The sequence below is a fragment of the Copadichromis virginalis genome, linkage group LG12, assembly GCF_057382275.1.
Source record: "Copadichromis virginalis isolate Kocher_CV1m ecotype Utaka linkage group LG12, C_Virginalis_male_GT1.1, whole genome shotgun sequence".
Taxonomy (NCBI): Eukaryota; Metazoa; Chordata; class Actinopteri; order Cichliformes; family Cichlidae; genus Copadichromis; species Copadichromis virginalis.
In genome coordinates, this window is record NC_140629.1 from 38,828,901 (window position 1) to 38,847,153 (window position 18,253).

Sequence of the window (18,253 nt, forward strand, 5' to 3'; positions counted from 1 at the left end):
GTGTCCTTGGGCAAGACACTTTACCCTACTTGCCTACTGGTGATGGCCAGAGGGGCCGATGGCCAGAGGGGCCGATGGCGCGATATGGCAGCCTCGCCTCTGTCAGTCTGCCCCAGGGCAGCTGTGGCTACAACTGTAGCTGCCTCCACCAGTGTGTGAATGTGAGAGTGAATGAATAGCGCTATATAAATGCAATCCATTATTATTTCATTATTTATGGAAAAAGATAGATGAAAATAAAAAAAAACTTCTGACCAGGGTAAGTCAATCAGGTTTAGCTGGCAGCAGTGAGGTGCCAGGGCCACCCCTCGGCCTCCCAGTAGATGCACCCATGGTATAAAAGTTGACCTCTGACCTTGAAGTCAAGGTCACTGGGATTCAAACTCATTCAATATTTTTAGTACGTTCACCTACGGTATCAACTGAAAGTCCTACATCACCTCGTTCTCACAGTATCGCACAATAAATGGAGAATATAAACGTGTGGTTTCTACATGCACCTGTTACACTCTGCTTCACAAACATGCTCCGTAAACCATGTTTAAGAAATATTTAGGACTCATTTACATCCTTCTGAGGGTCCTTTGGGTCTTTAGATGTGCGATTTGGCTTTTAAATGAGCGGCAAACGCCACATCAACACAGATAAAAGACGTGATAGCTGACGAGGAATTAAAGGGTGCTTCACGGAGCTTCGTGACTGTCGGTATATGAGACCAAAGCCAGGGGAAGCTCACTCTATAAGAGTAAACAGTGAATTTGGAAGATGGTCTTCAAAGACTTTGAGTGTGATTGCATCAGACGATTTACAAAGAAGTTAAAATCTTCAAAATCTCATCCCACGAGATCAATGAAACTTTTCCCTGTGTGAGTGGCTGAAGCTGCCTGTATGTGCTACGTCTTATTCCTGCTGCTGTACCGAGCTAGCACCGAGCTAACTTCAGGAGAAACTTCTATAGTTTGTAACCACAGAACAGCGTTTATGTGGCCTCATCGTGGTTTTATTCCCGCATAGAACAGACAAAGGAGCAGAAAGAAAGGAGAGAGGGGAGGATACAAGGTGTATTTGATAGTGGGCACAGACGTGGTGCCTGCACAGCTTTAACTTCACATTACTGAGTGAAGCGGAGGCTGAACAGCAGAAGGCGGATAATACCGGGAAATATAGCGAACTGAACGTCATTATCTACATAAGCATTTGGTTTCACATAAGTACACTACAAGTTTTTATCCTTTTATTCTACAGAAGATTTAATGCCAGCCAACAGCTGCTGATGGACCTGAACCACCTGTGTCGGCAACATAAGTACAATTATTTTACAACCTACATTATCATCCTGGTCCTCGTCGCTGTCGTCGTCGCTGACCACCGGCTTGGCCTTCCCTCGGCTCTGCCTCTTCTTGCCTTTGTCGTGGCCGCGTGCCTCCCTGCTCAGCTTGATCTTTACCCGCACTGACTTGGCTGAAACACGGGAGAAACGTGAACAGTCTTGCACCGCTTCCCTTCAGCATGTTTGAGAATAAAAGCTACGACATCCTGTTTAACCAAACATATTAGAAACGAAACTATTTGTTGAACGTTTAGCTGACATGGTAGATTTTTATGCTGGAGGCCGTTTCTAATGCAGGGCTGTCAGGGATTTGTGTTGATACTCAATCTCTCAGGTGTCATTACTGCACATCAGCTGTAGTTCGTGGTTTTAAATGCTTTTTAACATTTCACAATAAATGTCCTCCCTTAATAATGACTCACTCCTATGTCTAAAACATCACTTTCGTCTGTCAGCAGGAGTGCACGGGGCTCCCGCTGCGATGAATATAAAACCCGAGCAGCGTTCGCCGGGTTTGCACTGAGAAGAATTTCAATGAGACAACCAAAGGTCTCTGGTGTGTGTGTGTTGGTACGCGTAGCCACAAAGTGCGTCTCACCCTCGGCCTCTGAGTCATCGTCGTCGTCCTCCTCCTCCTCCTCACTGTCGTCATCGCTGTCATCGTCCTTGGCGATCTTCTGTCTGGCGCTCTTGAAAACAGACTGAAGAACGATGGAGTCCTCGTATATCTGCGGGGGGGTGTACAGTTCATTTTAGGCTAGCTCAGTGCTAATAACTATAACACCATGTGTTTGCAAACGAGCTCGAGTCCGACAGAACAGGAGCCGATCAAAGCAACGCCGAGCTCCGTCTAGCCAAGATTCTCAGGGGAAAGCCCGTCACCGACCAAACAGCTGGCCCCGCCTACACACAATCATTCTAACCATATATAAATATATAAAGCTATTCTAGAGAAGTCCCGGAGTACCAACAAAGCCCCGGAGATGAGCAGGAAAATGAAGAGAGTTCCACAGCAGGGTTTCTGACCTGGGATCCCTCCAAGTTGAAGGTCTGTGCGTTTTGACAGAGCAGCATCACGTCCTTCTCCAGGTCCCCCACGTTCCTGTATTTATGGTTTCTCACACGTTCCTGTTGAAAGACAAAAACAGAACAGCGGCACTGAGCGACGCCTACATCCACACAGGTCGCACAACCTTAAACTACATCGACATCAAGCTTCACCGTCTGCCCTTCCTTTCAAATCCATCATGACACGAAGCTCCACGGACGGTGAATTTACCGGACTATTCGAGCAACAGAGAAAAGAGCTGATTGTTAAATACCAAAAACTGTTGGAACTAAATTAAAACTAATAGATTACCACAAACAGAAACTTCTTTGATCTTTTAAATACATTTAAGGAGTTTCTCATCTTACTGAGTATTCTCTTCTATTAAAGGACCTGGAGTTATAATTTTCAGCCCTTTCTTTCCCGCTAACCCGTCCCTCCTTTGCACAAATGAATGGATCATCTTAGATCACAAACCTTGATTTTTTTGAAGTCCACGGGTTTTCGGATCAGTTCGTAATATTCTGGGAGTTCCTTCCTGGATGGAAGCTGGACAAACACTTCACTGAGTTGCCTTCCAGAGCTGGAAAAACAAAAACAGCAGTTTGTATGCCGTCAAACTCTACTGCACACTTTCTATCACAGACCAACAGTCATCACAGCGCTGCAACAAAGAGCGAGCGCAGGAAGCCTCGTGGGACGGATGCTGCGGTCAGACTGCTGTAGTGTTTCTAATAAAACGAGACCAACTGGGTGTAAATGTTACTTTAGGTCTCATTTAAGGACACCATTAATATTTTAAGATCCACATCACTGTGGGAGTTATTGCTTTCTGCTTTCAGGCCCCTCTACTACCGAATACTTCACTCAAAGTATTCGGTAGTATTTTACACCCTGAAATACCCACTTATTTTCCTGCTAGATGATATTTAAGGCAATAATTATGAACTAGATCTGTTGAGTCTTCTGAAGCGATATTCAACACACAGCTGCAGCAGTGAGCCTGCGGTAACGGTGTGCACGAAGACCGACGGCGGCGTCTTTACCTGCAGTTTCTCCAGAGTTTGTGAAAATAGAAAAGAGAGATAAGGAGGATGAGGAGAACCCAACTTGCTCCTGTCACTAAGATCAACTCATCTGCATTTGTAAGAAAGCACACACGCCATTTTTCTCTCAAATGTCCGATATCATCTGTTAGATTCTGCCAGCACTGACTTCCCTTCTTTTTGTGTACAGAGACTTGGCAGAAACACTAACATTTCAACATGTGGGATTATTTTTAAGGATCTCCTTGTGGCTTCATCAATCATTTTATACCAGGCCAGCTCTTAATCAGAAAGAAAAATACTGAAATCTCAAATCTGCAGTCATTAATTTAGGAGTTCAAGGGGAAGAAATACAAGCAACTAAGAGATGACGTTCCACAGCATCAATCATCGGACAGCGTTTCCACTGTTCTCGCTCAGCTGCCTGAATCCAAAGGGCTCACAATTAACATTTAAACACTTTGGATTAACTTGAGCTGTCCGGTGTGTGACATCAGGAAAATAAATGGATAACTTTATTTCGACAAAGCAGCCAAAAACAGTCACAATGACGCAAGCAGCAGAACAGCTGAGCTTCAAGGCTCCTGAATGTGGCAGCTCGGTGCGTCAGACTGTGCTGCGTGAACTGAAACCACAGGGATGGACGGAGGGTTCAGGACGGGTTTAATATCTTTGATGTATGACGCCTATCAAGCCCAGCAACAAAGACTTTAGGAAACACACTCAACTGCTGACTCCCATCAAAGAGCTGGGGTTGGAGTGGAAATGTGACGGTGAAGCTTCTTGATGGAAAAACTATTGATTTAGAAACCAATTGTTCTGTGCGTGACACATCATACTTGGAAACCACAGGTGTTGCCAAACAAGCCGTAACCTGTTTCCTGGATGCTGCTGTTGCCTCCACTGAGGAGATAAGCATTTATTACATTCCAGCAACAGCTTGAACTCCGCCCGCATTTGCTTTAAGCAATGCGGAGTCACACTTTGTTTTATTAGGAAACATCACTGTAACCCAGGGATCCAAAGTCCTGCACTGGAAATTTCAAATTCTGCCCCAGTCAAGTGTGGAGAGAGCAGCGCCAGAGTCGTGATTGAGATGCTCTGGGAAGAACAACCATCAACAGGGAGAGGAAAGAATTCGACTTCTGGAACGGCAGGTAGCAGTTTCCTGGAAAAGCTTAAGCCGAGCAGTGAGCCAGTGCACTTCAGAGCAACGTGAACACAAATGCATATGTTCTGTCATGCATGGGTGGATGTCACAGGGAGATGCATGCTCGTGACTCTGCATGTGGGCAAAAGAGAAAGTATCCAGACACAACAAATCAGACGCACACTTATTTTCTTTGGCTTGTTGGGAAGAACCAATGCAAGGTTCCCGTTTCTCAGACATTACCTCACGTCTGCTCATTTTCACCGTGCCGACCAGCGAGAAGGCTGTACTTTCCAGTGGATAGTCACGCCACTATTTGCTACACTCTCACAAACGGGGCCACATTTTTGCATGCAAACGTAAATTTTACTGTAACCACGACAAGTTAACCTTCTCAGGTCAGTTCATGTACTGAGGGTGACGCTCCTCAAGCACCGAGCTCCTCGTTAGCTAGATTTTTAACACATGCTGAATCAGCTCTTCCTCCGGTTGGTTTCCCCACCGTCCCTGCTGCCTTTATGAGGGACTTGGTTTGGATATCGATGACCACGGGATGATCTATTGGCCAATCTATCGATTTAAGTTTGACAGCAGCAGCTCGCTCGCTTGCAAACAAAAGACAACAACAAAAACAAAACCTTAATATGTGTTGATAAAAGAACTTAAAGGAACACTTTCCTCTGCTACAAATCAGGTGTTAGTCCCAGTCACCCCAAGACTGGAGGGTCCTCCTCCTATATTTGCTATGTAAGTAATTTTATTCCTTCCTCGGAGTCTCCACAGGATAAGCCCACTGCTCCACTCCTATAAGCATTTGTATCTTTCAGACAGCCAAATGTAATCTGGCACGTATTCTTGTGTTTCTTTGCAGCTCCGAAGCTAAATGAATTATGCTGCACAGCTCTGAAGAAATAAATATATGCATAAGAAGGTTGTCTAGTGTTTCAGAAGGCCCGCTCTGAATGGAGAGAGTACAACTGTAATTAAAGTTTTAACAGCTTTAATGCTGCTGGTGTGAAATGAAAAATAAGGCAGTGCTTTATTTAAAGTCCTCTCATTTGGTAAGAACCTATTTGGACCTTCCTCTATAACCACAGGGCTTTTAGCTAATGTTCTACTCAACTTTATAATGTGTTTCCATAAGTTATATGCTATGGAAATAACACTGAACACGGAGTTACTAGAGTGTCTAATCAGATCAGCTATTATATACATCATCCAGCCAATTATTAGACTCGTTTCATTCATCCCAAAAGGCCTGTTTGATGTGAATCACCTGTTTGATGCTATTTTTCCTGAATGGTTGTACAATGGAAAGATGAATTGCTGGTATATTAACTGTATGATACGTTATCTCAAACATGCAGCAAGTCTCTGGATGATCTCACCCGTCTCTGTAGTTGATCACTGTATCAATGATGGCGTTCATTTGCTTGGTGAGTTTGGGCGGGTTGGGGGACAGCTTCTCTGCTGGCGGTCGTCCACGTCTCTTCTTGGCCTTCGCGCCTCCGTCCTCTCTGCCGGAGTCCTTGTCCTGACGTCTTTTGCGTTTGCGCTTTTTCAGCCGGATCTCCTCCTCCATCTCCTCCAGGTTTCCATCTTCAATCGCCTAAAACGTGAAAAGAGCCACAGCGGAGCTGAGGTCAAACCTACAGCAAGGATCTCAACAATCAAAAACAATTCTCGTTGCAAAGATTCAGAGATTATCAGTGGTGCATGCTGTTACACTGTAGGACCAACAGTGTTTTCACATTGGGCAGGATGCACTGTGCTCTGAAACCCAGTATCATTAATGACTGTTTAATGATGATCTGTTGTGACCTGAAAAATGTCCGTTTTCCGAGACAACAGGAAGGAAAGCCACACAACTTGTTGTAGGTCGATGAAAAGTGTCAAAATGTTTGATTTGTTAAGTTTCCTCGGAGCAATCTAGGAGAAAAGCTCTTGATGTATTAAAGCACAGAGGTACAGAAAACCACGGCGAGAGGTTTTTGAAGGCCCGAGCTATGTAATCATTTTGGAGCAACATATGCTGCCAGACTGCAGAAACCTTTTTCAGGAAGACCCTGCTTATTTAAGCAAAACCATGCCAAACTGCATCCTTTGTGTCGCACCCCGCTATTCAATACCCATCAGCTGTTGGACCCTTTAATCATACAGCTTCATCTGTAAAATATTTACATACCCAGTGTGTCTTTTGTCCTGCCTCCCTCCCCTCATCCTTCAGCCTGGTTCACTTGGAAGCTTCTTCCTGTTGAAAGGAAGTTCTTCCTTCCCACTGTTGCCAAGTGCTCATAGAGGGCCGTGTGATTTGTTACTCTAGGTTCTTAACCTCACAACATAAAGTGCAGAGAGGCGATTGTTCTTTTGATTCACTGCAATCAATTCAACTGAATTTATATAAAATACAACTGAACTGAATAAAAGGTTTAGCCAAAGACTGCCTTTGGAAACAGGCCTGTTAATGTACACAACGTTCATATTTTGAAATCCACTCAGTACTTGTTGATATTTTATATGACTCAAACCATTTGAGTTGGGGGATGCTTTGCTCCCCGACAAACGATTTCTATGATCATCACACCTCTAGCTTTGTTATATTGCTTAAAGGTTTAAGTCGTTTTCTTTTAATTAACGTTCGTCTGAAACTCAGTTGACAGTGTTTCAATATATTCTCACCTTGGCCTGAAACTTTCTTCTTTCTATTTTCGTTCTCCCACAGAACTGAGCTAAAGTCAATAAAACGGATCTGAGTTTGTCTCTCCAGGGAACATGTCACACTTTATTTGCTGAGTGTGAATCGGTGCCTTTAGCATCAAATCAAGCAAAACTACAGCATGCAGCCATAATGAGACTTAGGTTAAACTGTTACTTGCATATATATATATATATATATTAGGGGTGCAACGATATTCGTATCGATATTGAACCGTTCGATACAGTGCTTTCGGTTCAGTACGCATATGTATCGAACAATACAACATTTGTAATTTATTTTATCAATTTTCCTTCTGACGATGCTGTCTGTGTTGAGCGCTCAGTGAATCTGTGTTCGACTACTCCGCCTAGGCTGCACTGTCCAGCGCAGATCCACTGAGCGCTCAACACAGACAGCATAGTCAGAAGGAAGAGCGCAGGGCAAGCTAGCGAGACAGAAGTTAAGCTCTGCTTGCAACAAGCAAATTGAACCTCATTCAGATCTGGCGTTTGGAATTATTTTGGTTTTCATGTGACGTATGACCCTGAAGGTAAGCGAGTCATGGACTAAAGTAAAACAGTATGTTGGATGTACCATGCAATGCTCAATTACATTGGTGTGAACTAGTGTGCTAGCGCAGTTAGCTCGTTAACGTGTTGGCCGTCTAGCCCCATGCACGGAGCGATCGGCGATAGCTCGTTAACGGAGATTTGCCGTGTTGTGGCGTTAAGGTCATTTCAACGAGATTAACCTGAATGCACTAGTGGGAACACAACAAATATGACTGCACATTTACGCAGACATCATCCTAGTGCAAAGACAAAAACAACAAGCATGCTACTAACTTTAGCCGAGTCATTTAGACAGCTGTTAGCACATGATTCTCCTTATGCTGCTGAGAATATAGCCCAGAAGAAGCTATAGTATAGCTTTTATTTTGGAAAGAGACATTTCTCTGTAATAAACTCTCTTTTCCAAAGATGAGTGATTCCTCAATCAGATACAGGGCTTGCAATATCGCTAGCCCGACGTCCCGGAGCTAGCGATCTTTCCAGTCGGGCTACAAAAATCTCTCTCTTCCCTGCCCGTCGGGCTATTGTACGAAAAATATATGTCAATGCTTTTGCATTCTTTCAGAAATGTAGCTGGGTAATTATGTCATTGGCATCGGTGAGCCACTGTCAATATGTGACATATTGAAATCGCGTTTGAATTTGCGCTTGTTTTTTTTGCTTTCACTTTGCAATCGTGCGAACTGTGTATAGAGAGCGACAGCACTGATCTGTGAGTGATGATAATTTGTGCACCAATTCCTCTGACATCGTCTTATTAATCGTTAGCTTACTATGCAAACATGACAAGTGAAATCTCCCGCAGCTTAAACATGTGAGAGGTTGATCGCGCAGAGAATCGCTGAGCTTATGTGAGTGCGTGTGTAAAAGCATTTCAGTTCTGCTGAGCCAAATAAGACAGGTCAGGGTGAAGAAGTGACAGCCAAATAAAAGCTTACCACAAAACGGAGAAGTTATGACAAATCAGACTATAAGGCAAAAAGAAAGTGCAGCTTTATGGTTTCATGGACAAAATAATTTCTGTGGCTGCAATATGACGAGCTAAATAACCAGGGCTGCACATAAGTGGTCCGCAGGTGCGCATTCACTGTCAAAATAAAAAACACGCACAAGGGTTAGGGTTAAATTTAAAAACTGTACTTTTGAGTTAAAATATATATTTATAATTTTAATAAATGACAAATTAAAAATGCATGAACATTTTTTTGTATCGAAAAAATATCGAACCGTGACACCAAAGTATCGAACCGAACCGTGAATTTTGTGTATCGTTGCACCCCTAATATATATATATATATATATATATATATATATATGTATATATATATATATATATATATATACACACACACATATATATATATATATATATATATTATTAAAGAGTACTGTCATTAGTGAGGCACTTTTAACTTACCTGTCTGCTTTACAGTATTTCTAAAAATGCTGGCAGTGGCCAGTGCGACTCCTCAGCCTTCTTGTCGACACATCTATGGTATTAATTTGAAATTCTAAGTCACAACCTTGAGGCCGAGGTTACTGAGACTTCAAACTCCTACATCATTTTGTTCTCGAGTTATCGCATTCACAACATTTTCAGAAAACGTGACCTGCGGCGCGGGGTGAATCACATTTATCACCTATGATCGTATAATTAACTGCTGAGGTTCCAGGTGAAGCAGCAGGAAAAAAACACAAAACCCGCTAACTTGGCTGCAGCGTGGAGACTGAGGCTGACATGATAACGAAACACGTTTTTACCCGCAGCCACTGTTTTTCAGTCAGCGTGTCGCTGTAGTCCACGTCCCGACGGCAGCGAGACCCTCGACCAAACATCTTCTCCTCCTCCTCTTCGTAGGTGAGCCGCTCCACTTCGGCGTCGTCTTTGATGATCCAAGAAGGCAGCTCGTCCTCCTCCATTAGGCGAGGCTTACGCTTTGGGTTCCTAGCATCCTCCCTGCGCCGGTCCATGTCCATGCGCTTAGACGGCAAGAACAGGAAACACACATCAGGTTAGAGTGAAACACACAACTCTGAATGCTTTAGGCTTACTGCACCAGTGGTGGCAACTTCAGTAACCCGAGCGACAGAATACGAGTTGAGTTTCTACTTAAACATATCGTGTATCGCGATACAGATAACAAATATTGCGATATTAGATTGTCTTCATGTCGCCCAGCCCTCGACTGAATGAGAGGCTAATATGGAAAAAACTGTGGAATCTATCTGAAGGTCTTTGTCTTGGTGCCCGCTGTAATAACAAGTTTTACAAACAGATGGCTGCTCAGTGGCTCGACTCGCTTCTAGGAAGAGTTAAGAGACCAATGAAAATCGCAGGAGGCCGAGCTTATGTGGTGAGAATCTAAAAAAAAAAAAAGAAACATTAGAAATGTGATCTTAGTGATACGCTGAGCCAACACAGAGGACCATGATGAGTAGCAAAGAGTGAAACTGCTATGGGGTGTCCTCTGAATCACTCCAGATTCACACTCCCCGCATCAACTGGTCTTAAATTAATTTATCGTGCAAAAGGCAGCATCTGGCAGGGGACGGGCCTCAGTACAGGTGACATTTAACCACACAAACAGCCTTGACATGAACCTATAATCAATTTGTCTTACAGATGTGAAAGAACCAGCTTCTCTATTTTGGGTGAATTAATATTGTAACACCTGTCATTTCAACAATTTTACATTGAAATGGCAATTTTACTTTCAATCTCGCAATGATGTGTCATTATCTTACCATGAAGAGCTCAAATTCATCCTCATTGCGGGCTATCATCTGGTTCAGAGTTTCATCATCAGGCACCTCATCTTCCTCCTAAAATAGCAAAGGAGGCAGGTGTTAGCAGACAGTGTTCTTCACAAGTGAAACACAATCATCTCACGTTCAGCTCAAATCAAGTATGGTTTACAAATTTTAATCAGCCGCCACAGAAAATGAAACTAAAGCGATTACTAAACCCTGGAACAGGGCTCTAGACTAACTTTTTGCCACGGTTGCACTGTGCAACTGTGCTGGAATATTAAAAGGATGAATAACTCGTATCAAAGGAATCATCCGAGCCTGCAGTAGTTCTATTAAACCAAAGCATAATTTAACTGAAGACCAAATGTTCAGGGAAGAGTCATGTAAAAAATATAACACCTCATCTTCTTCCCCAAACGATGCTGTCTTGGAGGCAAACAACAACATATGGAAATACGATCCTACCTCGTTCTGCTCCTCGTGCTCCAAGATGGCCTGGAGAAAGACGCGGCGCTCGTGGCCCGACGACTTCTGGTCAAACATGCCGGCCTGGATGACCTTCTGATCAACGTTCAGTTTGTATTTGGCAGCAGCCAAGATTTTCTCTTCGACGCTGTTGACAGTGCAGAGACGAAGCACGCGCACCTCGTTCTGCTGGCCGATGCGGTGAGCCCGGTCCTGAGCCTGAAGGTCCTGCATCAACATAAAGGAGGCTGTTTTACATTAAAGCTGGAAAAAACTCTACTGAACCACTGAGACAACACGAATGACTGTCAGCCCGACAGCCAGGCTAACAGCACCGTCTCTGTTCCAACTGTACCAACTCTCCTGAAAACACCGGAAAAACTCAACAGTAGCACCTGACGCAATACCAAAGCCATCGCCTCCCACGGTCCACTCTGTGAAATTCATCTGGAGTCAAGCTGCGGGCTGCTTCACAACCCGATGCCATTTTAAAAATTAATCAATGATTCTCGCCAAAGTCAAAATGGATTAGTTGTCAACCCTATCACAAATCAATGTAGTGGGGTATCAATAAGATATGAAGCCAGGCACAGTTCATCTGGTTTGCATATCACTGGAAACCTTTGGAGCCAGAAAGCAAAGGGAAATAATTTATTTAATATTTTAGTCACTTAATTATTTGACTTTTTGTAAATTTGAGGTTTAATAAACTCCCGGCTGGCGCTGGATAAGCTAAAGCTGGAAAAAAAGAGCTACGTCCTCACTGGAAGAACCAAACACACCTTGGAAATGAAGATGAACTCTTTGTTCCAGTTACTGTATTATGGCGTCTTTTTCATGTGTTTGCTTCAACATACAGCACTGTGCAAAGGTTTTAGGCAGGTGTGAAAAACGCTGTAAACAAAGAACGCTTTCAGAAATATAAATGATTGTTTATTGGCCCCAAATGTGTTCTGCAGCAGGACAAAGAACCCAAGTATACAGCCAAAGTCATTAAGAACTATCTTCAGCATAAAGAAGATCAAGAAGTACTGGGAGCGATGGTACGGCCCCCACAGAGCATCTGGGGTTACATAAAGAGACAGGATTTGAGGACCATCTGTGGGTGGAACAACCGACCAGCTGAGTTCCTTCAAAACCTGTGTGCACGTGTACGTAGAAGAAGGCAAAGGGCGGTCCCGCCAAAGACTGATGTGATTTAGATTTCACTGCATTTTGTTCATTGATGAAAATAAATGATTAACACTTCCTTTAAAAAAAAGCAGCGTTCTTTGTTTACAGCATTTTTCTCACCTGCCTCAAACTTCTGCACAGGACTGTATGTATGGTTCTTATAATAGAGCTTGTTTCTACGGGCTTTCTTCCACCGAGTGCCCGTGAGCTCATTTCCAGATTGTTGCTGTTATTGTTGCTAGGCTACAGAATCATTTTGTTCGTTGTTAGATTGTAAACGATTGGCTGACGGCCAGGGACGCTTTCACTGACGTTCCTGCTTTTGATTGGCTGGTTAGAGGGCAGCAGTGGGTACAGCGGAGAAAGAACCTGATCTCTGTGGGATTTGTATAGAAAACAGGCACAGCCATCTTTTTACAACACAACACAGAAATATAAAATCCAGGTAAACGCACACTTAACAAAACAACCTGAAATATGGTCAAAGGAGCTTGCAAAGAAAAGTGTCTGGACTTCTTTAAGTTGCTTGAAGACGTTTCTTTGCAAGCTCCTTTGACTACGATGACCTGGATGACTGAGAACCTTCACAGACATACAACCTGAAATATGATCAACATCATACTGAGCACTTCAAACTCTGTAGTCATGGACCTGGTGAGGGTTCCAGTCACTGTCGAAGATGACCACAGTGTCAGCAGCCTGCAGGTTGAGGCCGAGGCCGCCAGCTCTGGTACTCAGGAGGAAGATGAAGTACTGAGAGCCTTCCTCATTGAATTTCTTCAGCAGTGCTGCTCGGTCCTCGGACTTGGTGGTTCCTGAAACACGAAATCTGTTTTTATTCTTTGAATTTTTATTTTACTATCTCATACAATTAATTATCAAATGAATCCTTAGATGCATTAAAGACATAAAACAAAGTAGGGCTGCTCGATTATGGCAAAAATGATAATCACGATTATTTTCACTGAAATTGAGATCTCGATTATTTGACGATATTTATTTAACAATAACAATGTATTGAATAATGACTTTCAAGATTGTCAAAAAATAATATAAAATAGTGCAAATACTGATAACAGTGCAAATGTTTGCAATATAAGAAATCAATGAAAAATGTAAACATCTATGTTTAGTGAACTTTGCAGTGTTGCTCTGTGGTGCAGCTACGACACCGTAGCAAAGTTTACACACTGTGTCTACTTGATCCACGTCTGACTCCGTGAACCATAATGTTTCCACACCACTGAAGTTTTTTTACCTCTTTTCAACCAACGGCAGTCACTCTCCTCTCCAAATAACTTCTGCTTAGCTTTCCGAGCTTCCCTCGGGTCCTCTTATTGTTGTGACGCGTGTTCGAAACGCAGAGCGGTGCGCTCGATTTGCCGCACGGAGCAGCGCGAGAGTAAAGCACAAGGGAGGTGCTAACCATCGGCTCAGTCATTTTTAATGATCGTTGAAAGCCCAGATCGTAATTTAGATTAAAATTCGATTAATTGAGCAGCCCTAAAACAAAGTAACCAAATACACACAGCAATGCAGAAACATCAAAAGGAAGTGAGACAATGAATAATAATCCATTTTCTAAAAGCAAAATGAGGCTGAACAGACATTCAAGAGAAACGGAGAGTGTATGAAAGAGATGCACATAACTTCAAAGAGTGTGACACACCACAGGCAAATAACATAACTGCATTAACAGGCCTGTTATGGTTTAGTATAATGAAGGGTCCGATCACCTGAACTGAACTATGTCGCTGTCATCTGTGGTACGGAATTAACTCCTAACAGGGATCCTTTAATATGTTCTGTTTCTGCTGATGTAGGCTAGAAACAAAAGGTTAAAAGACCTACATGGTGTAGGTCTTTTAACCGTTTGCATCATAAGAAACATCATCACTTTGTTTGAAGTCTGCATGAAGTTCTTCCTGTTGGTTTGCTCCAGCGTGTGTAAACTGCTCCTCATCTCAGACCAATCAAACTGTTTCAGAGGCGTCTCTAAAGGGCAAGTCCAGAGACGGGTCCAGAGTAAGGGGCTTACATCTTCATTTAGTTTGCTGTACTGTGCAGACAGTGGAAATGCTGAGCATCAAAATGATGTACTGCTTCAAACTGCAGACTGAAACTGTTAATGATTTGATGAGAACTCTTCACCACAAAACGCCAAGACAAAAATCACATCAGTGATTTACCGCCTTTCACATCCACGTCTGACCAAACGTATCTTATATATGTGGTTTGACCTTATAACAGCTTGTTTAGTTCCAGCTCACTGAGGCCGTTGGTGGCTTATGGGCATAAATGGGAAGTGGAAGGGCTATCCATAGATTCATTCTGGTTATTGCTTTAAATAACAGCCAAGTGTTTCTGCAGGACATCATGAAGTCACTGCAACACAGACCTTTCCTTTTAATGCAAATTAACACTTTCTAAATTTCAAGAATTTCCCTCAAAGTATGCAAGAGTGGTGCTTTCATCAGAGTGAGGAGGACGGACCTCAAACACCGAGACAGATGGACAGCCAAGCAGCATGGAGGCATAAAAAGACGAAGACAGAGTCACTGCAAGCTGGTGTGAAGCAGGACCGGCTGCACTGTGTTCTTTAGCACAGGAGTGTGTAATGTGCTTTTATATCTAACAAAGTAAGACAAAAGTATTGAACTTCTATTTGTGCCAGTCTTTCCGTTTGTGATGTTTTTGATGAAACGCTTTTTGTTTCCACTGCTGGGAAAAACAAATCTGCAGTAAGGCTAAAATCAAGACTGATACGCTATCGAGTTAAACGTCCTATTGTGTTTCAGTATGAGTCCCGGGGGAAAAATCAATCAATCAATCAATCAATGACAGCTCCTCAGTGGATTCGGGTCTCTGCTGCCAGACCCAGCGGCTAATAACCCGTCTTTTGTTTGCGATGGCACGTGCGGGGATCTGGCTGTTGTTGAGTTACAACAAATTAAAATAGTCCTAATGGCAGAGGCAGGAAAGTTGTCCTTTAAACACCATATAATGTATTTAAAGGGCTCAATGCCCACAAATATACTGTGACTAATGCGCTGCGTTTCATTTACTGTTGGCCTTTCTAAACATGCTGCCCGTGACCGTTAGTTTGGTTCACATTTAATTCAAAAGCCATTTTTTAAGTTAAGTCAAGTGTTCTTCTAATAATTTCACGACTCAAAAACACATCACAGTGTAACAGCAAACCTCATGGACATCATCCTGCATCAACCATCAAGAATCGATTTTCATGCTTTGTTGTAAATCGCAGTGACAGCAGGTAACAACAAGACCCCCAAACAGAGGATGGTTTAGCAGGTGGTGGCCACAGATCGCTGCCCTCTCCTTATTCCTTGAATTATTTTTTTCTCTATGCTGCTTTTTGCCTGTTTTTTCCACTGCTGGTAGCGTGAGATAACCGCAGCCCAATTAAGTCCCACAGGCAGTCCAACTGCGCCAAGAGTGGCAAATCGATATGTGCCGTTATAAGAAGGTTTTTTTGGTGCTTCCCAGTACATTCTGAAGAATGTGGAAAAGACACCAGGACATCAACCCAGCAACAGGACTGGTATCTGCTCCTTTGTGTGAACACAAACAGGAAGAGCAAGCTAACAATACAAAGTGACCTCCAGCACGCTACTCATGCACATATCAGACCAAACCGCCAGAAACCAACTTCATGAGGTTGGCATGGGGCTCTAGTGTCCTTTAGTGGGACATGTGCTCACAGACAGCACTGTGTGGATCAACTCATTTGACCTGAGATCATCATGAGAACTGGCAGGTCTGGCAAAGCACCCCATTCTCTCCACAGATGCAAAACTGAGCCTGTGACAGATGTCAAAGAGTCTGGGGACGCCGTGGCGTGACCTTCATCCAGCATGAAGGGCAGTGGGTCAGTGGTGATTTGGGGAGGAAGTTTTTGGAGGGTTATTTAGACCTCCATATGCAGGCACTGGTACCCTGCCAGGGGATGAGCATCAACAACCGGTTCTTGTAGAGAAGCAGTTCCCGGTAAGTTTGATTCCTTGGAGTTGCCTATCGATTTCGCTTACTGTGCTACAATCAGCTCAATCTAGTTCGTGTGCAGGAGAAGGAAAATGGTGGCTCACTCTGCACTGTATAGACCTTACTCTCTTATTCCACAAAAGGACAGAAGCATGATATTTAAGTGGAAACTGCATCCAGGACAGAAACAACTGCATCATGCTGCTAACACAACTTCAGCTCTTTGCTAGCACCTGCACAGATAGCATGCTAACGCTAAGCTAGCCAAGACCCCAGAGTGATCTTAAAGCTGAGAGAGTGCTGACTCCAGCTCCCAGCCAGACCCTGAACTTCAACAGGTAACAAACTGATGAGCCGTCAGGCTAAAGCCTGTGTTTCTATCTGTTCATGTTTCTAAAGTAGAATCACCATGACGATCGCTTTGAAGCCTTTCTATAATGGTTTCCATCTTTGGTTTGTGTTCATACCTAAATACGAAGAGAAAAATCGTTCATTGTGTTGGTGTGTATGACAGTAACCTATGGGTCTAGATGGTTAAATGGTAATTATGAGACGATGTTTCATGTCATTTTAAGAAGAAACACAAAAGTAATGTAACAAATTCAGTAATGTACTGCATTACTTTTAAGAAAATGTTCCGTGCAATATGTGCAACAGTTACTTTTTTTAACGATGGCCCCAACACTGATCACATCAAAGAGGGGAAAACCTCAAACATGCACAAACATTTGATCCACAGCATTTAAGTGTTATGTTTTTGATATGCTGCTAGTGATGGTGGTGACTCAAAGCAGAACCAGTGAGAACCCAGTGAGGACTGATAAGGAATAGACTCCAGTGTGGGAAACGAGGACGTGACTCGAGAACCTTTGGGATCTATCAGTGAATCTGAACCCACCAAACAGCACCAGAGTTTACCCAGTGGCTCACTAATGCCCCAGGACACCACATGCCGTCTCATCGGTTGTCCATCCAGATGTTGTCGAGAGTGCGTCCAGGCATGTGGGAGCAACTTTGATCAGCCTGAGATTTCAGCTTTTAACTCTGACATTTGGTGTGATTTTGAATCAAGTCGATCATTTTGTTCTCAGTAAATTAGACACAAAGAACATCCGTACAGATTTTCAGCTCGAGTATTCGTGCATTGAGTCCCATGTGTGACTTCCACGGTTCCTTTCATTTTCTTGAGCAGTGCAATAATCCAGCAGCTCTAGCACTCACCACAAGGTGCTTTACTGTCTCAGGTAAAGATACTACAACATTAATCCCCTCACTGCATATCAACAAAACAAAGACAGGATCTGATTCTGTTTCCATTCAGCTTCTTTCAGGACTTTAAAATATGCTGATTCTGCCTTTGTCCTGATTCACAGGCTCAGCTCAGGACACCTCAAACAGATGTGTGTGTGAGCTCACCATCAAGACGCAAGTACTGAAAGTTGCGGTATCCGAAATAGTCCTCCATGATTGTCATGAGAGTGGTCATCTGGCAGAACAGCAGCACTCTGTGGTTGGTGGCCTGGAGCTTCGGTAGGATGCGATCGAGGAGCTCAAACTTCCCAGATGCTCTATACAGATCAGGCCTGAGTGCAGATAGTAAAAACAAGAAATGGATCATAAACTTTTATTAATAGACTTTTAAAGCCTGCGTGGCATCTAGTGTGACAGCAGTGAATGGTTTCAAATTGGCCAATGAAAGCCTGACTCAGAGTCTGAACAACAGCTGAGGCAGCTCTGGGCTTTTACGTCATCTCTGTGAAAACATGTTCACTAAAGCTTTGAAGAACATTATGAAACATCCACACATTATCTGAGCTTTTTAATCTGTCCTCTGTCTCCTGGAACTTGAAGCTACTTTAATTTTTCTGTTTCTTCAGCTTGATTTGTTTATTAAACAGCTCCAATGGGTAATATGAGAATAAACAGCTGGATTTCTTTCAATATATTACCAAGACTGTGTTGTTAAAAACTCTGTCTCTGTCCATGGTTTGATTTCTTCACACGTGTGGATTCAAAAG

General features: G+C 43.1%; 1 protein-coding gene across 1 annotated transcript in view; it reads right to left on the reverse strand.

The window, feature by feature from the left end:
* Window positions 1–18,253, reverse strand: part of smarca2 (SWI/SNF related BAF chromatin remodeling complex subunit ATPase 2) — a 59,696-nt gene that overhangs the window by 4,781 nt on the left and 36,662 nt on the right. The window contains exons 24-33 of the mRNA XM_085476452.1: window positions 17,652–17,818; window positions 12,885–13,048; window positions 11,061–11,288; window positions 10,590–10,667; window positions 9,606–9,824; window positions 5,963–6,183; window positions 2,856–2,961; window positions 2,357–2,458; window positions 1,929–2,058; window positions 1,328–1,461 (exon numbers count right to left, since the gene is read on the reverse strand). Of these exons, the coding sequence (XP_085332578.1) occupies window positions 1,328–1,461; window positions 1,929–2,058; window positions 2,357–2,458; window positions 2,856–2,961; window positions 5,963–6,183; window positions 9,606–9,824; window positions 10,590–10,667; window positions 11,061–11,288; window positions 12,885–13,048; window positions 17,652–17,818 (1,549 nt within the window). The remainder of the gene's footprint in view (window positions 1–1,327; window positions 1,462–1,928; window positions 2,059–2,356; window positions 2,459–2,855; window positions 2,962–5,962; window positions 6,184–9,605; window positions 9,825–10,589; window positions 10,668–11,060; window positions 11,289–12,884; window positions 13,049–17,651; window positions 17,819–18,253) is intronic.